This window comes from Macaca mulatta, chromosome 11, assembly GCF_049350105.2.
Source record: "Macaca mulatta isolate MMU2019108-1 chromosome 11, T2T-MMU8v2.0, whole genome shotgun sequence".
NCBI classification, from domain to species: Eukaryota; Metazoa; Chordata; class Mammalia; order Primates; family Cercopithecidae; genus Macaca; species Macaca mulatta.
Window position 1 is genome coordinate 5,600,563 of NC_133416.1, and position 23,515 is coordinate 5,624,077.

The following is a 23,515-nucleotide window of genomic DNA, read 5'->3' on the forward strand; positions in this document are numbered from 1 at the left end:
GAGATGGGGTCTCACTATGTCGCCCAGGCTGATCTCAAACCCATGGGCTCGAGCAATCTTCCTGCCCCAGCCTTCCAAAGTGCTGGGATTACAGGCATGAGCCACTGTGCCTAGCCAGCAGAAATAATTTGATAAAGGTTTATTGGAAGCCAAATGTAAGGATTGACTTGGGAAAACACACCAACGAAGTTGCTCATGTTCTGGAGTCTGTTACAAACTGGAAGGCTTTTATAGAAAAATTTAGGAGCAGGGAGGGGGACTCCTGACATACTTGTCCTTTTTCGTTAGAGGGTTCAATACAAAGGTTACAATCATTGAATACACATTACAACATACAGGCTAAAATGTCTACATGCAAGACCATCAGTAAAACTTCATGATTCAGCAATAAATCAGCATCCTTTTCAATGCCAGTAGGTTATGCATCAATCATTGCATCAACAATTTGCGGAACTCATGGTAAGATTCTTTATTCAAGGACAGAATGTCACCATAGGACCTTCCCAAGGTGGGTTATTTTGAAAGACTGTTGGCCGAGCATGTTGGCTCACGCCTGTAATCCCAGCACTTTGGGAGGCCAAGGAGGGTGGATCATGAGGTCAGGAGTTCAAGACCAGCCTGGCCAACATGGTGAACCCCGTCTCTACTAAGAATACAAAAGTTAGCTGGGCGTGGTGGTGCGCACCTGTAGTCCCAGCTACTAGGGAGGCTGAGGCAGAAGAATCACTTGAACCTGGGAGGCAGAGGTTGCAGTGAGCCAATTGTGCCATTGCACTCCAGCCTGGGTGACAGAGGGAGATTCCGTCTGAAAAAAACAAAAAAAGAAAGACTCTTAAGTAAATCGTCAAATGTGGCCTGAAGGTCATCAAGGTATGTATACATTTAGGATTTTTATGTCCTATTGACATAATTGTTCTTTTTATTATTATACAAATTACTTCTTTATCTCTGATAATACTACTTGTTTGAAGTCTTTCTTGTCTGATATTAATATAACCACACCAATTTTCTTATCCTTAGTAGGTTTTTTTTTTTTTTTTTTGGTATTTCTTTTAAAAATCTTTTACTTTTGACACACTTGTATCTTATATTTAAGATGAGCCTCTTGGTGGGGATCAAAGAACTACCTATTGGGTACCAGGCTTATTATCTAGGTGACAAAATAATTTGCACACCAAACCCCTGTGACATGCAATTTACCCATATAACAAACCTGCACATGCACCCTTGAACCCAAAATAAAAGTTGGAAAGAAAAGATAAAATTTTAAAAAGTCTATTGTAAGCAGAATATAGTTGAGCCTTGCCTTTTTATCTAATGTAGCCCAGGGGAGAGCAAGTGTTTTCTGTGGCAGACCAGATAGTAAATATTTTTGGCTTTCTGGGTCATAAGGACTCTGTCACAACTACTCATTCATTTATGTATTCCAACAAGATTTTGTTTTCCAAAACAGATTGGATGTGTAATTTCTGGTTCAACATGTGAGAAGCTTAAGGGTCATCATCCTGTCCTAACAATCATTTAGATATCTCTGCTTATATATTAGTCATCTATTTTTGCATGCTGTCTACTTTGATCGTTAGTGAAATTACCGTATTAATCATGACTATTTTAAATTCCTAGTCTGAAAACTCCAACATCCTTGCCATACCTCAGTCTGGTGCTAATGTTTGCCTTCTCACCTCAAACTGTGTTTTTTGCCTTTTCAAATTCAATTTTATTTTACCCCATAGGTGGGACAGGATGACTAAAGGTGGCTGGAGTTGGATATCTCTCTCCTCCCAGGTCACTTAGGCTCTGACAAAACTCCCAGGTCAGGTTAGGCTCAGGCTTGTTAAGAAGAATAGAGTGGTCCACCTGTAATCCCAGCACTTTGGGAGGCTGAGGTGGGCGGATCATGAAGTCAGGAGTTTGAGACCAGCCTGGGTAACATGGAGAAATCCCGTCTCTACTAAAAACACAAAAATTAGCCAGGTGTGGTGGTGAACACCTGTAATCCTAGCTACTCGGGAGGCTGAGGCAGGAGAATCACTTGAACCCGGGAGGCAGAGGCTGCAGTGAACTGAGATCGTGTCATTGCACTCCAGCCTGGGTGACAAGAGCAAGATTCCATCTGAAAAAAAAAAAAAAATGAACAAAGTGAAAATCAACAGCTCTTCTTATTCAAATTTCTCTCAGAAATTTGAGCCCACAGGGCAAACCACTGCCACCAAAATGGGAGAGACAGACGGGCAGTGTCTGTCTCAAACCCGCAAGCAGAAACCTATGAGGGGACCTGTACTGGGATAGGAAAACCTAAACTGCAGTGGATGAATTGCTGGAGACTCAGTGTGGACAAGTCTGAGAGTTAAAATCTCCAGGGCTGTCAGATATTAGGGGACCACATACACTTTTATGAGTTTTACCTCTAGGAGCTGAACCAGGTTCTCACAGCATAGAATGTGTATATTAGAAAAGAAGAAAGATCTAAAATCAGTAATCTGAGCTTAACTAGAAAAAGAAGAGCAAATTAAATCCAAAGCAAGCAGAAGAAAAGAAATGATAAAAATTAGAAATCAATGAAATTGAAAACAGGATATCAAGAGAAAAAACAGTGAACCCAAAGCTGATTCTTTGAAAAGATCAATTAAGTCAATAAGCCTCTAATGAGAAATGAAACAAACAAAAAAAAAAAAAGAGAGAGAGAGAGAGAGACAGGATACAAATTACTAAAATCAGAAATGAAAGATGAGACATCCTTTACAGATCCACAGACATTTAAAAAAAAAAAGAAATAAAAGAATACTTTATTTCTGGGAATAACTAGCCCACAAATTTGACAACCTGGATAAAATGGACCAACTTTTTTGATTATTTGTTTTGTTTTGTTTTAATACAAACAACAATGAGCTTTCAATGACCAAGTTTTTGAAAAACACAATCTGCCAAAACATATAAAAAGAAATAGACAATCTGAATAAGACTCTATCTATTTAAGAAATGGAATCCGTAATCAATATTCTTCCAAAATAGAAAGCACAAGGCTCAGATCAATTTGCTGGTGAATTCTACCAAAAATTAAAGGAAGAAATTATGCGAATTATCCATAGTCTCTTTCAGAAGACAGAAGCAGACGAAATACTTTCTAACTCATTATTTGCAGCTAGCATTACCTTAATACCAAAACCAGACAAAAGACATTATAAGAAAAGTACAGACCAATATCTCTCATGAACATAAATGCAAAAATTCTCAGCAAAATATTAGGATATTGAAGCCAACAATGTAGGAAGAGAATTAAACACTACAACCAAATGGGAGTTATTCCAGGTATGCAAGGCTGGCTCAGCCTCTGGAAATCAGTAATATAATCCATCACATCAACTGGTTAAAGCAGAAAAATCACATGATCCTGTGGATAGGTACAGAAAAAGCATTTGACAACATTCCAACACTCATTCATGATCAAAACACTTACCAAACTGTGATTAGAGAGGAACTTCCTCAACTTGATAAAGAACATCTCCAAAAAACTATAGCTAACATGATACCTACTGGTGAGAAACTAGAAGGTTTTCAGTTGAGATGGGAAACAAGAAAAGGATATCTCCTCTCACCACTTCTTTTTAACGTTGTACCGGAAGTAAAGCAATAAAAAAGAGCAAGAAATAAAAGGAGCACAGGGAAGGAGAAATAAAATTGTCTTTGCTCACAGATGATATACGCTGTCTTTGTAGAAAAATCCCAAAGAACCAACAGAAACCTCTTGGAACTGAGAAGTTATTACAGCAAGTTTGTAGGAGACAAGATTAATAGACAAAACTCAACCACTTTCATATATATCAGCAATGAACAGTTGGAATTTGAAATAAAAATCATAACACCGTTTATATTATCACACCCCAAGAAAGAAATACTTAGGTATAAATCCAGTGAAATACGTACAAGATCTATGTGAGGGAAACTACAACCTCTGATGAAACAAATCAAAGAACAACTAAATAAATGGAGAGATAAATTAAGTTAATGGATAGGAAGATTCAGTACAAAGATTTGCATTCTTTCCAACTTGATCTATAGATTTAATGCAATCCCAATAAAAATCCCAGCAATTTATTTTGTGGATATCGAGAAATTAATTGTAAAGTTTATATGGAGAAGCAAAAGATCCAGACTAGCTAACACAATACTTAAATGGAGGAAAAAAAAAAAAAAAATGGAAAGACTCAGACTACCTGAATTCCAGACTTCTTTTTTTTTTTTTTCTTTTTTTTGAGACGGAGTCTTGCCCTGTTGCCCAGGCTGGAGTGCAATAGTGCGATCTCAGCTCACTGCAACCTCCACCCCACAAGTTCAAGTGATTCTCCGGCATCAGCCTCCCCAGTAACTGGGATTACAAGCGTGTGCCACCACACCCAGCTGATTTTTTTTGTATTTTTTTAAGTAAAGACAGGATTTCGCCATGTTGGCCAGGCTGGGCTTGAACTCCTGACCTTAAGTGATCCTCCCGCCTCAGCCTCCCAAAGTGCTGGGATTATAGGCGTGAGCCACCATGCCCAGCCTTCAGACTTCTTATAAAGCTACAATGATCAAGGCAGTGTGGTATTGACAAAAGAAGAGACAAATAGGCAAATGGAATGGAATAGAAACACTTTTCCTTTACTTGCCTGAAATTCCAAAGTATCTTTCCCTAAGTGCTTCTTCCAATTTTCGTATAAACTGATTAGTTCTACCTTGAATTATTTAAAGTCTCACTAGAATGCCTAAATGAAATGGAAACTGGGCTGTTGGCTGGCAGGTGGCAGCTGGTAGGTAAGGCAGTGCTTCAAATCATTGTCCATCAGATAACATGCGAAGAACTGAAGCTTATGAAAGTGAATCACATGGACACATACGGGCTGTATAAACATTGTATCTACTCTAAAGTAGTTCTGATGCTAGTGGCCAAGTCTTCCTTGCCAGGTCATTAATGAAACTCATAACCTGGCATGGTAAACAACAACGCAACAACAACAGCAACAGCAACAACAGCAAGACAAATAATCCAGATCCCATATTTTAGTTCTGGTTCCAGTTCTCCTCTTCTGTTGCCTTGTTCTGCAATTCTACATTGGCCTGTTTTCCAGGATAATCTTTTTCCTTGGGTCAATTCTCTTTTTCAAAAGCAGGTACCGTGGGATGATTAATTAATTACAAAGAATTCTGTCACTCTGCCGATGCTCAAAGTTAAATATTTAGCAACAATACTGACTACACCATTGATTATTCCTCTTTGTACTTTATGTGCAACTGCATTACATATTATCATGCTGTCCAATTCTGCGGTATGATTATTTTTCCTCTGTTGGGATGGTTGGAGAGATTTGTCGAAGTCTCTTGATTTTTGTGGAAAAGACCATGTTTGAACTGAGTTATGCCTGAAAGCTTTTTTACTCAGGAAACTAACTTACTTTATGATTTCTTCCTGGGTCATATTATCTCTTTTCCCCTCCTGGATGAGCAGTTGGGGTCAAAACAGTTGCATCTGTGTCATATATAGAGCAGCACAATGATAAATATATAGGTAACCAACCCAGGTGATCAGGAAGGACACTAGGAAGTGGATTTATATGCAAAAGAAAAGCTACATGCAGGCTGTCTGTACTAACCTCCAAGAAATACGACCTCAAACACTAAAAAGAAAAGGATACAACCTGATCTAGAGTGAATATTATTGAACCTTCTTGTCCTCAGTTTCCTTACCTATGGAACAAAATAATAATTCCTTCATCACAGGGTGATGGTGAAGACTAAATGAAATCACAGGTATGAAATACCTAACACTGGATGGCCCTTAGAAGATACTTATGAAATATTTATTTCTTTTTTTTCCCTCCATCACATGCTCACAATCTATAAATAAGCTTTTATTTAGCCATCATTACCAATCTTATTCTTTGTAAAATGAATGAGTCTTCTGAAGTTGCACAAATACTTGTCTTTTTTTTTTAATTTTTATTTTTTAGAGATAGGGTCTTGCTATTTTGCCTGGTTGGTCTTGAACTCCTTCTACCTCAGCTTCCCAAGTAGGTGGGACTACGGGTGACTGCCATCACACTCAGCTCTGTACAGGTACTTATAACTGATTTAGTAAGAATACAGCTTAATCTCTTGAGAACATATTATCCCCAAATAAGAATAGAATGTGCAGAAATTCTACTGATGAAATACGAAGGAGGAGTTTCTCCCACAAAAGATCAGAATAATGATCAACAAAAGTAATCCTTTCTGAAATATCTCCTGTCTGACTAGAGGCTTTTGTGGCAAGGGAGAGAAAAGAAATACATTATTAATGGTTGAATCACCATTTTTTTCCCTAATAGGATTTAAGACGACATAAACATAAAATTTGCCACTGTTACTGAGTGTTCCATTGTTGTATTTAATTCCAGTACACTTCTACTCTCACAACTCTTCATTTCCTCTGAGGAAATTTTCTACCCTATCCTTGATGTCTTTCCAGTGCTTGAGACTCAATTTTCCATTTGCTTGCAGGACACATGTGATCTTCAGAGGCCTTCCCGATGAAACATGTGCCTAGTTGACCTAGGTGTCTCCTCTCGTCTCTCTTCTTCCCCTTTGTTCTCTCCCTCCGTTATGGGCACTACCAAGCCCACAGGTGCAGAAGCTGGACCTTCAGTTCCTCCTTCATCACTTCTTTCCCCTCTGTCTGTTTTCAAATGGCTACCACGAATAGCGATTCTACTTTAAAATATCACTAATTTATAAATGGTTTCCATTTTAAAGCTGATAGGACCATGTCAGAATAATAAAAAAAAAGAAAAAGAGAATTAATTGCCTATAGTCTAACTACCTTAAGACGACCATTCCTACAATTTCGACATATTTCCTTCTAGTCTTTTTAAAAATTGTATTTCTGTTTGGTTTTCTTGTTTTAGTTTTCTTTCCTTTTTTCATCTCTCTTCCCCCAACACCACCTCTTAGCTTTTTGAGCCTGTCCTTACTTTCTGGTACTATGAAATGCTTTGGGTTCATCTTGTATTTTGCCTGCTTCAGATTTTAGAATCAATCATGTTTCTAAAGTTACACTGGTTCCTTGTATTGGAGAATCTGGGCATTGGGTTTTCTTTTACACATGGCTGTAACCACAGTCTTGCATTGAAGTGGGAGCGAGGTTTCCATCTGGTTTCTAAGCTATGCTTATTACTTGGGCTTAGTCATCTGTGGGCACAACTGGCAGGGTAGGCAGCTAGGAGTCTACTAAGACCTGGGGAGCCTCCTGGGAAAGAACCCAAGCTAAGGAACGGAATCAGGCAAACCAGTGTGGTCAAATACAATGTCCTCATCCCCTGAGCGAAAAGTGATTCTGACTAGGTGTGGCAGGTGACATTTGGATAATCTCTGACTTAACATTCCTGCCATTCTCTGTTGGGTTTGTGTCCTAGGGGGCAAAATGGCTGTCTGTGGGTAAATACTCAAAGTCATTTTCACTACATACTACAAGATAATGGACTATAAGATACATTGACTTTGCTGCTCATCACCCTCAACTGCACGGAGCATGAAAAGTAGGGTAAGTTTTTCCACCTTTGTTACAGACAGTCTCATGGTTTAGAGCACTTCTAAGATGCCCATTCTCTGAGGCAGTAGGGGCCTGGGTATTCCACAGAGGAATGGGCTGTGACAGGCTGCAGGATTTGGTGGAGAGACAACTTAGGCAAGAGTGCTGAGAAACTTGAGAAAGAAAGCTGTAAGATGCTACCTGGAGCCTTGCTGGACCCCTTCAGAGACCCCTCTGAGGACCTTTAGAAGTACTTGAGGAGACTTTGCAGAAGCTTGGAATCCTATGTCAGCAGATGTGGTAAGGGTACAATAAATTTGAGCTGTTAGTGGCACTGTGACACTATTTAGGATTCCTGTAAGTCCCCATTTGGAAAGCTCAACAATTTTCTAGCCTTTTTTGGTTTACTCAGCATTTTATTATAAGCTGTTTTCCATGTTGCAATATGGCCTTCAAAAATTTTAAAACAAAAACCACAGCAATGATTGCACAGTGAAAATCAGTGATATTGCACAGTGAAAATTAGTCTCCTCGTACCTCTATCTCTCAGTTCTCCAATCCCCGCCAACTCTAGAGGTAACCACTAGAGAGAGAGTGTGTGCGTGTGTGCGTGTGTGTGTGTGTGTGTGTGTGTGTGTGTGTGTGTGTGTTTTGAGACAAGGTCTGGCTCCAGGCTGGAGTGCAGTGGCTTGATCTCAGTTCACTGCAACCTGTGCCTCCTGGGCTCAAGCCATCCTCCCACCTCAGCCTCCTGAGTAGCTGGGACTACAGGTGCCCCCTCCTCCCCCAACCTCACCATACCCGGCTCATTTTTGTATTTTTTTTTTTAGAGATGGGGTTTTTCATGATGTCTAGGCTGGTCTCGAACTCATGAGCTCAAGGGATCCGCCTATCTCGGCCTCTCAAAGTGCAGGGATTACAGGCATGAACCATCTTGCCTGACTTTGTGTGTGTTTTTAATAAAGAGTTTGTAATTTTAGAAAATTACCTAATGTTTATTGAATATGCCAGACAAGTTACAAAGGTTATCCCATATCCCATAACAGCTCTGGAAAGAAGAGTATTATATATCCCCATATTGCACATAAGGTAAATTAGGTTCAGAGAAGTGAAATAACTTGCCTTAGTTTACCAGGCTAGTAAGTAATAGAATTATTACCTTGCTCTAAAATCTATACTTTTTCCAACAGTATCTCCTTGATGTCCATAATATTCTAATATTCTGTGGAGTGGAGATGGCATAATTTACTTAACTATTATGCACTGTCAATTATTTAACCATTCGTTTGTGGATGGAAACTTTAGGTCATCTTAGTATTATTTGCTATTATAAAAAAAAAAAATGAGGTAGACAGCTCTTACCATCTTATCGCAGTGCCCGCCTCTGCCTCCACATTCTGACTGCCTTTATCCATTTGATCTTCATTAAAATAATTTGTGACCAGGCACGGTAGCTCATGCCTGTAATCCCAGCTATTTGGGAGGTTGAGGCAGGCGGATCACTTGAGCTCAGGAGTGTGAGACCAGCCTGGGTAACAAAGTGAGATCCCAGCCCTATTTTCTTTTTTCTTTTTTTTGAGATGGAGTCTCGCTCTGTCGCCCAGGCTGGAGTGCAATGGTGTGATCTGGGCTCACTGCAACCTCTGCCTCCCGGGTCCAAGCAATTCTCCTGGCTTAGCTTCCAAGTAGCTGGGACTGCAGGTGCCCACCACCACGCCCGGCTAATTTTTTGTATTTTTAGTAGAGACGGGGTTTCACCATGTTAGCCAGGATGGTCTCCATCTCCTGACCTCGTGATCCACCTGCCTCGGCCTCCCAAAGTGCTGGGATTACAGGCATGAGCCACCGCACCCGGCCCCTATTATTTTTAAAATTAAAAAAAAAATTGTACTTTCTTGTCCCCATAACCTTCCTTACACATGCTCCCTTTGCTGGAGGAACTGACACACACAAACACACGCACACTCAGCTTTCAAGATGCCACATCCCTAGGCAGATTGGTCACTTGCCGTTTTGTGACCGTTGGTGCAAGTTGGGGCCTCCTACAGGGTAGTAAGCACATTGACTTTAACTGTAAATCAACCCCTCTCCCATGGATCTGTGGACTCCCTCGGGACAGGGTGTAAACCTATTCATATAAGGGATTTGTTGAAAGTGCAGGTGTCTGGGTCTCCTAATGACCTACAGAATAGGATCTTTTGGCTTAGAGCCTGGACATCTGCATTTTTACCAAGCTACCCGGGTGAATTTTATGAAGTGAACTTTGAAAGAACACTGCCCCAGTGTTCTGATCAGTGATTGGATGCGTGAGAGGGCACCCAGTGTTCCCAAGAAGAGGAGTCTCATCAGCTTCTTAGTGTAGAAGGACAAGTGCATGCGAGACTGAAGAGGAGTATTTGCGATTCTCTCTAGCTGAATTAACTTTGACCTATTCTAGACAGCAATAAAATGGCTCCGATTATGGTGCCATGTTTGATCAAATTATTTTATTTATTTTTAATGGATAATTCATGTAATATGACACAAAATGTAGAATATATTTAAAAAGTTATACAGTGAAAATCAGTCTCCTCCCACCTCTAGCCCTCAGTCCTCCAATCCCCGCCAACTCTAGAGGTAGCCACGATTTTTGTGTGTGTTTTTAATAAAGACTTTGTAATTTTGGAAAGTGATCTGCTTCAGCGGTCAGTTTATGCAGGATGGGAATCTCTTTGTTTTAAAAGAAAACAATTTTGAAAGAATTACAGATTCACAAAATTTGCAAGAATTGTACGGAGCAGTTCTGTATACCTCTTACACCCAGTTTTCCCAATGACTAACTATATCATATTGATATAACTGTATATATAACTATATAACTGAGCAGTGATTGGATGCATGAGAGCGCACCTAGTATTCCCAGAAAGAAGATATATAACTGCAGATGTAACGATAGTGCAATAGCAAAGAAGCTGATGACACTCCTATATTATATATGTAGTTGAATAACTATAGTGCAATAGCAAAAGCAGAAAATTGACATTGATACTGTGTGTATATAGTTCCATGCTATTTTATCACATGTAGATATTACATGTAGATATGCAAACACTGTCACTCAAGATACTTTAGAACTATCTAATCACCATTGTATATACATAACTTAACACAGTCTACTGGTGTTAAGATTTTACCAGTCCACATGAAATAAAGAAACGTTACCTTATTTAAGTCCCTAATTTACCCTCCCCCATATATAGTATAATTGTCTTAAATATCTCTTCCATATATTTTCAGACCACAGCAGACAATGTTACGATTTTTGGTTGCCAACCACAACTTAGAAAACTCAAGAGGAAAGGAAAGTCTTTTGTATTTACTCAGATTTTAACACTGTTCTTTTGTTTTTCTTGTTCCAAGATTCCTTCTTTTGCCATTTCTTTACTTAGAACAATTTCTGTAGTCATCCTTTTGAGGTAAGTCTGCTGGAAAAAAATTCTATTAGTTTTCTTATCTGAGAATGTCTTGATTTCTTCTTCGTTTCTGAAGGATATTTTTGTTGGATATAGGATTCAGGAAGGACCATTCTTTTCTTCCGGCACTTGAAAAGTTGTGATACTTTCTTCAGATCTTCTTGATTTCTGATGAGAACTCTATCATTTGAATTGTTTTCCCCCGGTAAGTGTCATTTTTCTCTTGCTACTTTTAAGAATTTTCATTTGTCTTTAGTTTTTAGAAGTTTGATTATAATGCATCTGGGCATTAGATGATTATGAATTTCTATGAGTTTGTACTATTTGGGGTTTGCTCAGCATCTTGAATCTGTAGGTTTGTGTCTTTTGCCAACTTTTGGACATTTCTTTCCTTTTTTCTTTTTTTTTTTTTTTTTTTTGAGACAGAGTTTCGCTCTTCTTGCCCAGGCTGGAGTGCAGTGGCACGATCTCGGCTCACTGCAACCTCTGCTTCCTGGGTTCAAGTGATTCTCCTTCCTCAGCCTCCCAAGCAGCTGGGATTACAGGTGTGCACCACCATGCCCAGCTAATTTTTTGTATTTTTAGTGGAGATGGGGTCTCACCATGTTGGTCAGACTGGTGTTGAACTCCTGACTTAAGGTGATCTGCCTGCCTCAGCCTCCCAAAGTGCTGGGACCACAGGCATGAGCCACTGTTCCCAGCCAGCCCTTATTTCTTTACGTTCTTGTTTAGCCCTACATTTTCTCTTTTCCTTCTAAGGTTCCCATGACATGAATGTTAGATCTGTTGTAATCTCACCGTGGGTCTTTGAGGTTTATTTTTTGTTAGTCTACTTTTTCTCTGTTGGTCAGATTGAGCATTTTCTATTATATCATCTTTAAGATCACTGATTCTTTTCTCTGTCCTTGTCATTCTACAGTTGAGGCTCACCCAGTGATTTTTAAATTTTGTTTATTGTATTTTTCATTTATAAAATTTCCATTTGGTTCTTTTTTATGTCTTGAGTTTCTTTCCTGAGGTTTCTATATCTTTGCTGAAACATTTGATTTCCTTGCTGACTTACTGTTTTTTCATTTGTTTCAAGCATGTTCATAATCACTCGTTAGTATGGCTGCTTTTAAATCCTTGTCAGACAATTCCAGCATCTCTGTCATCTTGGTGTTGGTATCTGTTTTAATTTTTTTTTTTTTTTTGAGACAGGGTCTCACTCTGTCACCCAGGCTAGAGTGCAATGACACAATCATGGCTCGCTGCAGCTTCAACCTCCTGGGCTCACGTGATCCTCCCACCTTTTCATCCTGGGTAGCTGGGGCTGCAGGTATGTGCCACCTTGCCCGGCTGATTTTTGTATTTTTTGTAGAGATGGGGTTTTACCAGGTTGCCCAAGCTGGTCTCAAACTCCTGGGATCAAGCCATCCTCCTGCTTCAGCCTCCCAAAGTGTTGTGATTGCAGGCATGAGCCAACATGCCCAGCTGGTGTTGGTGTCTGTTGATAGCCTCTTCCAAGTTGAGATTTTCCTGTTTGTTGATATGACAAGTGATTTCCTATTGCACTTGGCCATTCTGAATATAATTTTATGAGACTCTGGATCCTATGTAAATCTGTTTTAGCAGGCCTTTCGTACACTGTTCTGGTGGGGAACAGGGGATGTCCTCTCATCGCTGCCAGGTGGGAGTGGAAGCCCAGGTTCCATGCTTGGCCTCCACTGACACCTGGTGGGGAGGGCTGCCTCATTACTGATGGGCGATGGAGGGAGTTCAGGTTCCCCATTAGGCCTCTGCTGATACCACACTGGCTGAAAAGGGAGGGGCCACCATTCCTTTACTGATATCACGTGGGGACAATGACAAAAATGCTGGCTTCCCAAGAGACCCTCACTGACACCACCCTGGAGGGGAGGGTGGGGGTGCAGGGGCCCATCTGCACAGCTGGGGTGAGGTTGGAAGTCTAGGCTCCCCACGAGGCCTCTGTGGATGGGGTAGGCATGGCACTGCGAGGTTTTCAGTGGCATTTGGCTGGTGTAGGGCAGTTGTTGTCTAAACATTTTCTGTGTTACTGGGGTTCCCATTTCCTGTTTCTTTGGTTAGAGAAAGCAGCTTTTTCTTGGGGCTTTTATTGTCTCTGCCCATTGGCATTTCCAAATTGTTGACTGCTCCAGCATCATTTCCTAATATAGCTAGGATATCTGGAGATCTCTAGTCAGCCTGCCTCTTCTCTCTACCTTTCAGTCTTCTTAGGTTTGTTTTACATATCATGTGTAGTTTTTACTTGCCTTAGTGGGAAGGAATAGAGAAGATAAATGTATGTATTTCATCTTGTCCTAGAAGGAGAAGGGATCATTTTTTTTTTTTTTTTCCTGAGATGGAGTTTTGTTCTTGTTGCCCAGGCTGGAGTGCAATGGCACGATCTCAACTCACTGCAACCTCCGCCTCCTGGGTTCAAGCGATTTTCCTGCCTCTGCCTCCCGAGTCGCTGGGATGACAGGCGCCTGCCACCATGCCCAGCTAATTTTGTTATTTTTAGTAGAGACGGGGTTTTGCCATGTTGGCCAGGCTGGTCTTGAACTCCTGAACTCAGGTGATCCACCCGCCTCAGCCTCCCAAAGTGCTGGGATTACAGGAATGAGCCACCGTGCCTGGCTGGATCATGCGTTTTCTATGTTTTGAGTCTAATTTGCAAGTGGGAGGCCGGGAGACATTTTCTATCCCTGCAAAACAGAAGAAGTGATTCCTTTTCATTTTGTTCATTTTCATCCTATCTGTTTTTCCTAAAGCTGCATTTATTTCCTTTAATCCACGTCTGCCTCAGCACATGTCACCATGTGCTGTGTTTGGGACCTAGTAAATAGTCCAAAGAGCCAGGCTGGGGTGGAAGCTGTGATTTTGACGGGATTGACAGTAGACTGAGAACTTAAAACTTTTAGCCTTGGTGAACAATTTTAAGTGTTTTTTCTACAATGATGATCATTGGTGATTCATCCAAAACATCTTATAAGTGTGGGGTGTGGAGGCAAAGGAGTTACTGGAAGCTGGAGCAGGGTAGAAGCCCAGTGTATGAAGTTGTGCAGACGACAAGCAAGGACAGATACCAGTGAATCAGGGTCATCCCTTGAGGCTCAACCCCTGGGCACTGCCTCCAGCTCCTCTCCACCTGCTTCTAGGCAGGACCTCCTGAGGTCCCAGGAACTAGCAAGAAAGTCTCTCCTTAAGTTTGTGGGACAAGCATTTGTTGCACACCTACTGTGTCCAAAACCCTGTAGAGTGAGGTAAAAAGACATCTGAGATCCCGGCTCTCCAAAAAAGCGAGGATCTGAGTGTACGGAGACTTCTCGCTTTTTGATTTCTCTTTCATCCTATTGATCCCCTTCTTACACCCACAGGACCAGACCTCACATGCCCTATCAGAGTCTCCCAGGTGGTTTTTCCAGGGACACAGAACATTAAACATCAAACAAACATAGATATAGAGAGAGAAAAGCCTCTCAGCCAGGCAGCCTGAGCTAGCTGCAGGAGCAAGCATTCTTCTGACTTCTGAGACAGTACAAGGTGTGTCCAGGTGACTTACCTGCCGCTGGGCAGCTGCCATGCACGCTCCTCACGCCTGACGCTGCTCAGGCAGAAGCCAGGCATCTGTAATAGTGTTCTTGGCCGCAGAACATCTGGCCTAGTGGGCAGGGTGTCATCTATGAAGTTGGGTGGAGACAAAGCTGTTGGGGAAACCAGTCCCACACCACCTGGCAGGTACCCCGAGTCCGGCAGAGACAAAGGAGTTAGAAAGAGACAGAATAAGTGTTTAAAAGGCAGGTTCAGGGGACCAGAGCGTCGGAGGCTTGCTCCCGTTCCAGAGCTCTCGGGCTCCACCCAATTTATTGGTTTACAAGCTCTTTGTTCTTAGGGCAGATGGGAATGGGAGGACGGGATGAGGAAAAGGATTAATCAGTAAAAGAGAATCATGAGTCATTCAATAAGATGTACAGCAGTGGCGGTTGCTGTGAATTTCCTTGAGCAAAGGCGTGTGTCTAAACTACTTAAGATCTTCAACTTATCGGGACTGAAATGGGTGGGAGCAGGTTTCAGGAGGAGCCAAGATGTTTGATTATATTCCACTGCTTCAAGGGAGTGTGATCTCCCTGAGCAACCTGTGGAATGCTGAGCGGTTATGGTCTCGGGGCATAAATACATGAAGGCAATAAGGAGACTTTTCTCCTCAGAGGCCGCCCATGGCTTCCCATAGGTGTCTACACAGGGGAGACCAACTCAGCTGGCACCCCAGAACCTCTCTTTCCCACAAAAGCTGGGCTGGTTCTGATTCTTAGCCTGTTCTGGCAGTGACACATTCAACCCCATAGGGAGTGGACGAGCCCCAGGAAGAAGATGACGTTTTGGAGAAAACGCTCCAAAGCCCTCTGCATTGGGCTGACTCTGGCCATTACTGTCAATCTCCTTCTGGTATTTTTTAGCAAGGAGACTTTACGAAACCCATTTATGGGTGGTCTCCACAAGGAGCTTCCTTTACATCTGAACGAGCGCGACGGGGCAGTGATAAGAAGACTCTCCCAGTTGGAGACGGAACTGAAGCATCTGAGTAAGTTTACAACGCTAACCTGGAAGGCGTGTGTGTGCGTGTGTGTGCATGCGTGTGCGTGCATGCGTGTGCGTGTGCGTGCATGCGTGTGCGTGTGTGTGCACGCGTGTGCGTGTGTGTGTGTTTATGGGCACTTAGGAAAAAGGGATGTGGAGGGGAAAATGGGCGAGAGGTCACATTTTCATCTCAGTCGCTCATTGAAGCATCTGACACTGAATTCCGTGCCTTCAGATGGGAGATGGGGATTGAGAGCGAAGTGAGTAGACTTGGAAATTAGAGCAAGCAGTATGGGGGAGGTGAGCACGTGTGTGGGCTTGTGCACATACATTGTCATTATATCTACATATATGCAGGCAACGAGACAGAATAAGAATCCCAAGGGCCTTAGGGATGTCTAGCGTGGCCCTGTCCTTAGGCCTATGTGTGGTAGGGGTTGTGCAAGAGAGGTGGCAATCTCTAGGGCAAAGGCCTCGCTTCCATTTTGCTGTGTGCTCCTATCATGAACGAATGAGAGCTTTGTTAGAGGACCTAAGATCGAATCCTGATGTGCCACTGTGGTTGTGTGACTTTGAGCAAGTGCTTCTCTCTCTCAGCCTCAGGTTCCTGGTCTGTAAATGGAGATGATGATAATAATGATAGTTTTCCACCTGACCTAACAGGGTTGTGAAGTGGATGCAGAAGGTGATCTATAAACTGCTCTGTGCCAAATTTTAACCTCCTCATTTAAAGTTAAGGGTAAGATTTCAACACATTCTGGGGTTTGTTTGTGATTCCGGCTCACCATGGAGCTCTAATGCCTCTGAATTTTATGAGCCTGCACATCCAACTTCAGCAAGGGAAGCAGCCATTTCCGCCTGCTCCCCAGGTAACAGGATCAAATGCTGGAATCCCCTAGGGAGGTGTTTTATGTGTGAGGGGGGGTGTGACTGCCCCGGTGTGTGCACATTGGGCTGAAGTTGGGGAAAGTGTCTTTTAAAACCAGAACTGAGCATTGTCAGGGTTCAGGGTGAGGCTGGGAGACGGGTGGAAGGAAAGGCAAGAAGAGAAAAAGGAAGGGAGAGAAGCAATCAGGGAAAGATCGAAGAGAGTGAGAAGGGAGATGACAGAGGAGAAAAGAGCTGGGACAGGAAAGAAGCAGAGAAGTGAGGGAGTCCGGGGAGAGAGGGAAAGAGTTTGTATGGAGACAAGAAGAAAAAAAGGGAAAGTGTGATGGGACAGAAGGAGAGAATAAAAGGAGAGAAGAGGAGGCCTAAGGCACCCATAGCACTTTTTACGTCCTCCTTCATAAGACTCATCATATTTTATTGTGGTACAGCTTTATGGAAAGCAAGTTTCATAAGGGCTGTTTCCATGAACGTCTCATTCACTACTCGTTTCTATTCATACATAGAAGTTACATAGATGAATAAATGAGTGGGTGCATCTAGGAAAGAGAGAGAAAAAGACAGGCAGACAGGGATGAAGGGAAGAGTGATACAGGGCAAGAGAGTGGATGAAACAGCGGGAAGACTGTCAGCTCCACAAGCCCTGGCTTACCTGGGTGGGTCGGACATTGCCCATGCAAATATGCTTGGTGAAGCTTCCCCAGGAGGATGTCTGTGTACCTAGGGTGGTGACCCCAGCACCACCCTCAGTACTTGCCAGAGCACCCAGACACACCAGGACTCTCTCACCCGTTCCCAAGGCTCATCACTGGCTCAGCCTCCTCAAGCCATAAAATGGCAGGAGTTCTACCCAAAGCCTCGCTATTCTTTCCATCAGCTAGGACACAGTGTGCCATGAGGAGCCAGCCAGAGCCGTCTGGTTTACTCCTCTTTCCTTCTTTGCAAAGACCTTTCTTGTTATTCTTGGTGCTCCCACGTTTTATTCGCTCTGAAATGATGTGATGTCAGAGACTCACATCAGGACTCATCACACCAAACAAACATAGATATATATAGAGAAAAGCCTCTCAGCCAGGCAGCCTGGGCTAGCTGCAGGAGCAAGCATTCTTCTGACTTCTGAGACAGTACAAGATGTGTCCAGCTGGCTTACCTGCTGCTGGGCAGCTGCCGTGCACACTCCTCACACCTGACGCTGCTCAGGCAGAAGCCAGGCAGCCGTAATAGTGTTCTTGGCTGGAGAACAACTGACCTAGCAGGCAGGGTGTCATCTATGAAGTTGAATGGAGACAAATATGTTGGGGAAACCAGTCCCACACCACCCGGCGAGTACCCCGAGTCTGGCAGAGACAAAGGAGTTAGAAAGAGACAGAATAAGCATTTAAAAGGCGGGTCCAGGGGACTGGAGTGCCGGATGCTTGCATACCTGAGATGAACCTCAAAAATTCTTCTGGGCCCTGTTTCTAGATCTCCAGTGCTCTTTTTTTCCACAGGGCTTCCTGTAACTAAAAGCCAGTTTAATTACCCTTCATCCTGTTTGCTCATTGCCTCCAGGATTCTAGGAAGATTTAAAAAAATCATGAGTCAATAAGGATACTTAGTTGAATCATGTAAGCTACCAATAGCAAAAGCAAGCAATAATAATTATATCCCTATTGAGGGAGGGATCAATGACTCTAAGCCAGTTTTCTGGAACCTCCCTCAGGGTTCATAAAAACTCCACCAGGGGGATGTCAATGGGTGTGTCCCTTTGGGAGCTTAGAAGGTTTCAGTATAAGTTATGGGGGTGACCTAGTGACCCTGTATTCATGCTATCAGATTATGCATTTCCTCAAATTGACTTTAGGATGGCCAGGTCCAAACCAGCTCCCACCGACAGCCATGAGTGAAAGAGAAAATCAGATATCCCCCAAGGAAGAACGCAGAGGACCTTAGAGGTAGGAAGGACCCAGTACCACCCTGGGACCATGCTTAGGACAGAAAAGTATGAATAACCATACTGTTCCATCTGGGACACTGTAAACAGCATGCTCCCACTTCTTGTTTCTACCTGAGCAAGTATGCATGGTGTTCACATGAGCCTCCTTTGAGAGACCTACCGTTTACTTTTTGCCCAAGTTTTTTCGACTATCCTCTTTTTGTCTTAACCATGTCAAGAGTTGATTCTCTTTCTCCTTTTCCTTCTTTTTGGGCCAGTCTTACATCACTTTACAAACATGTTCTCCTCCCAGTCATAGGACTTCCCTGCTTCCCTCTCGGGGGCTGTATATGGATCTGAAATCCAGCACACGTTCTGCTTGCCAAGCCATGTGCTGTGGCGTGAGATTCATCTACCTGGAGAAAAGTCACACAATGGGGCTGTCCCCTCACCAAGCTGGTGACCCTGAGTTGCAGTCATCCAGAAAACAAGGATGCCGCCTTCTAACTGGTGGAAAGATGCTGGACAGGCTGCAGGTGATCCTCTCAGTCTGGTTGAAGTTTCGTGTGGGCTTAGGGGAGGATTAGTAGGAACAAAGTGGATCCTATGTCAGAATGCCTTGATCACCATTGTGGGATTTAGTGCTGAAGAATGTCATAACCACTAAACACTAAAATGGTTACTTTTTCTCTCTTTTTGCTGAGCACACAGATTGAGCCTGAGGGAGTTCAAGGTGCATATGCTAAGATACTCCAGCACAAATCTTACAGGGTGGAAAGGTGAGGTAAATAATAGATGACATCATGGATCCTGGAGGGCGTCTTCTGCATAAAACGTCCTCTGCCTGGGTCTATCACTATCTGTTCATCCTTTTGAGTTAAGGCAGTGTTTCCCAAATTAATGTGACAATTAGATTTGTCTAGACCAATTGTTTAAAATACAGATTCTCAGGCTCTACTCCAGAACAGAGTCAGAATCTCTAAGGGAGGCCTGGGATTCTGTATTTTTTTAAAAAAACTTTTTATTATACTTTAAGTTCTAGGGTACATGTGCACAATGTGCAGGTTTGTTACATATGTATACATGTGCCATGCTGGTGTGCTGCACCCATTAACTCATCATTTACATTAGGTATACCTCCTAATGCAATCCCTCCCCTCTCCCCCAACCCGACGACAGGCCCCAGTGTGTGATGTTCCCCACCCTGTGTCCAAGTGATCTCATTGTTCAATTCCCACCTATGAGTGAGAACATGCAGTGTTTGGTTTTCTGTTCTTGCGATAGTTTGCTGAGAATGATGGTTTCCAGCTGCATCCATGTCCCTACAAAGGATATGAACTCATCCTTTTTTATGGCTACATAGTATTCCATGGTGTATATGTGCCACATTTTCTTAATCCAGTCTGTCATTGATGGACATTTGGGTTGGTTCCAAGTCTTTGCTATTGTGAATAGTGCCACAATAAACATATGTGTGCATGTGTCTTTATAGCAGCATGATTTATAATCCTTCGGGTATATACCCAGTAATGGGATGGCTAGGTCAAATGGTATTTCTAGTTCTAGATCCTTGAGGAATCACCACACTGTCTTTCACAATGGTTGAACTAGTTTACAGTCCTACTAACAGTGTAAAAGTGTTCCTATTTCTCCACATCCTCTCCAGCACCTGTTGTTTCCTGGCTTTTTAATGATCGCCATTCTAACTGGTGTGAGATGGTATCTCATTGTGGTTTTGATTTGCATTTCTCTGATGGCCAGTGATGATGAGCATTTTTTTCATATGTCTGTTGGCTGTGTAAATGTTTTCTTTTGAGAAGTGTCTGTTCATATTCTTCTCCCACTTTTTGATGGGGTTGTTTTTTTCTTGTAAATTTGTTTGAGTTCTTTGTAGGATCTGGATATTAGCCCTTTGTCAAATGAGTAGATTGCAAAAATTTTCTCCCATTCTGTAGGTTGCCTGTTCACTCTGATGGTAGTTTCTTTTGCTGGGCAGAAGCTCTTTAGTTTAATTAGATCCTATTTGTCAATTTTGGCTTTTGTTGCCATTGCTTTTGGTGTTTTAGACATGAAATCCTTGCCCATGCCTATGTCCTAAATGGTATTGCCTAGGTTTTCTTCTAGGGTTTTTATGGTTTTATGTCTAACATTTAAGTCTCTAATCCATCTTGAATTAATTTTTGTATAAGGTGTAAGGAAGGGATCAGTTTCAGCTTTCTACATATGGCTAGCCAGTTTTCCCAGCACCATTTATTAAATAGGGAATCCTTTCCCCATTTCTTGTTTTTGTGAGGTTTGTCAAAGATCAGATGGTTGTAGATGTGGGGTATTATTTCTGAGGGCTCTGTTCTGTTCCATTGGTCTATGTCTCTGTTTTGGTACCGGTACCATGCAGTTTTGGTTACTGTAGCCTTGTAGTATAGTTTGAAGTCAGGTAGCATGATGCCTCCAGCTTTGTTCTTTTGGTTTAGGATTGTCTTGGCAATGCGGGCTCTTTTTTGGTTCCATATGAACTTTCAAGTAGTTTTTTCCAATTCTGTGAAGAAAGTCATTGGTAGCTTAATGGGGATGGCTTTGAATCTATAAATTACCTTGGGCAGTATGACCATTTTTATGATATTGATTCTTCCTATCCATGAGCATGGAATGTTCTTCCATTTGTTTGTGTCCTCTTTTATTTCATTGAGCAGTGGTTTGTAGTTTTCCTTGAAGAGGTCCTTCACATCCCTTGTAAGTTGGATTCCTAGGTATTTTATTCTATTTGAAGCAATTGTGAATGGAAGTTTACTCATGATTTGGCTCTGTTTGTCTGTTACTGGTGTATAAGAATGCTTGTGATTTTTGCACATTGATTTTGTATCCTGAGACTGTGCTGAAGTTGCTTATCAGCTTAAGGAGATTTTGGGCTGAGACAATAGGGTTTTCTAAATATACAATCATGTCATCTGCAAACAGGGACAATTTGGCTTCTTTTCCTAATTGAATACCCTTTATTTCTTTCTCCTGCCTGATTGCCCTAGCCAGAACTTCCAACACTATGTTGAATAGGAGTGGTGAGAGAGGGCATCCCTGTCTTGTGCCAGTTTTCAAAGGGAATGCTTCCAGTTTTTGCCCATTCAGTATGATATTGGCTGTGGGTTTGTCATAAATAACTCTTATTATTTTGAGATACGTTCCAACAATACCAAATTTATTGAGAGTTTTTAGCATGAAGGGCTGTTGAATTTTGTCAAAGGCCTTTTCTGCATCTATTGAGATAATCATGTGGTTTTTGTCTTTAGTTCTGTTTGTATGCTGGATTACGTTTATTGATTTGCATATATTGAACCAGCCGTGCATCCCAGGGATGAAGCCCACTTGATCATGGTGGATAAGCTTTTTGATGTGCTGCTGGATTTGGTTTGCCAGTATTTTATTGAGGATTTTTGCATCGATGTTCATCAGGAATATTGGTCTAAAATTCTCTTTTTTTGTTGTGTCTCTGCCAGTCTTTGGTATCAGGATGATGCTGGCCTCATAAATTGAGTTACGGAGGATTCCCTCTTTTTCTATTGATTGGAATAGTTTCAGAAGGAATAGTACCAGCTCTGCCTTGTACCTCTGCTAGAATTTGGCTGTGAATCTGTCTGGTTCTGGACTTTTTTTTGGTTGGTAGGCTGTTAATTATTGCCTCAATTTCAGAGCCTGCTATTGGTCTATTCAGGGATTCAGCTTCTTCCTGGTTTAGTCTTGGAAGAGTGTATGTGTCCAGGAATTTATCCATTTCTTCTAGGTTTTCTAGTTTATTTGTGTAGAGGTGTTTATAGTATTCTCTGATGGTAGTTTGTATTTCAGTGGGGTTGATGGTGATATCCCCTTTATAATTTTTAATGCGTCTATTTGATTCTTCTCTCTTTTCTTCTTTATTAGTCTTGCTAGTGGTCTATCAGTTTTGTTGATCTTTTCAAAAAAACAGCTCCTGGATTCATTGATCTTTTTGAAGGGTTTTTTGTGTCTCTATCTTCTTCAGTTGTGGTCTAAGGTTAGTTATTTCTTGCTTTCTGCTAGCTTTTGAATGTGTTTGCTCTTGCTTCTCTAGTTCTTTTAATTGTGATGTTAGGGTGTCAATTTTAGTTCTTTCCTGCTTTCTCTTGTGAGCATTTAGTGCTATAAATTTCCCTCTACACACTGCTTTAAATGTGTCCCAGAGATTCTGGTATGTTGTATCTTTGTTCTCACTGGTTTCAAAGAACATCTTTATTTCTGCCTTCATTTCGTTATGTACCCGGTAGTCATTCAGGAGCAAGTTGTTCAGTTTCCATGTAGTTGAGCAGTTTTGAGTGAATTTCTTAGTCCTGAGTTCTAGTTTGATAGCACTGTGGTCTGAGGGACAGTTTGTTATAATTTCTGTTCTTGTACATTTGCTGAGGAGTGCTTTACTTCCAACTATGTGGTCAATTTTGGAATAAGTGTGATGTGGTGCTGAGAAGAATGTATATTTTGTTGATTTGGGGTGGAGAGTTCTGTAGATGTCTATTAGGTCCACTTGGTGCAGAGCTGGGTTCAGTTCCTGGATATCCTTTTTAATTTTCTGTCTCATTGATCTGTCTAATGTTGACAGTGGGGTGTTAAAGTCTCCCATTATTATTGTGTGGGAGTCTCAGTCTCTTTGTAGGTCTCTTAAGGACTTGTTTTATGAATCTGGGTGCTCCTGTATTGGGTACATATATATTTAGGACAGTTAGCTCTTCTTGTTGAATTGATCCCTTTGCCATTATGTAATGGCCTTCTTTGTCTCTTTTGATCTTTGTTGGTTTAAAGTCTGTTTTATTAGAGACTAGGATTGCAACCCTTGCCTTTTTTTTGTTTTCCATTTGCTTGGTAGATCTTCCTCCATCCCTTTATTTTGAGCCTATATGTGTCTCTGCATATGAGATGGGTCTCCTGAATACAGCACACTAATGGGTCTTGACTCTTTATCCAATCTGCCAGTCTGTTTCTTTTAATTGGAGCATTTAGCCCATTTACATTTAAGGTTAATATTGTTATGTGTGAATTTGTTCCTGTCATTATGATGTTAGTTGGTTATTTTGCTCATTAGTTGATGCAGTTTCTTCCTAGCATCAATGATCTTTACAATTTGGCATGTTTTTGCTGTGG

The 23,515-nt window shown here is 41.8% G+C and overlaps 1 protein-coding gene across 3 annotated transcripts in view; it reads left to right on the forward strand.

Annotated features, from left to right (window-relative positions):
* The first annotated feature begins 11,387 nt into the window (after positions 1-11,387).
* GALNT8 (polypeptide N-acetylgalactosaminyltransferase 8) overlaps positions 11,388-23,515 on the forward strand; it is a 69,518-nt gene continuing 57,390 nt past the window's right edge. Inside the window, exon 1 of one of the 3 annotated variants that reach the window (XM_077953315.1) lies at positions 11,388-15,577. In XM_077953315.1, coding sequence (XP_077809441.1) covers positions 15,367-15,577 — 211 coding nt within the window. In that variant the 5' untranslated portion in view covers positions 11,388-15,366. The remainder of the gene's footprint in view (positions 15,578-23,515) is intronic. The other 2 variants (XM_077953314.1, XM_015150879.3) reach the window with 2 other exon arrangements.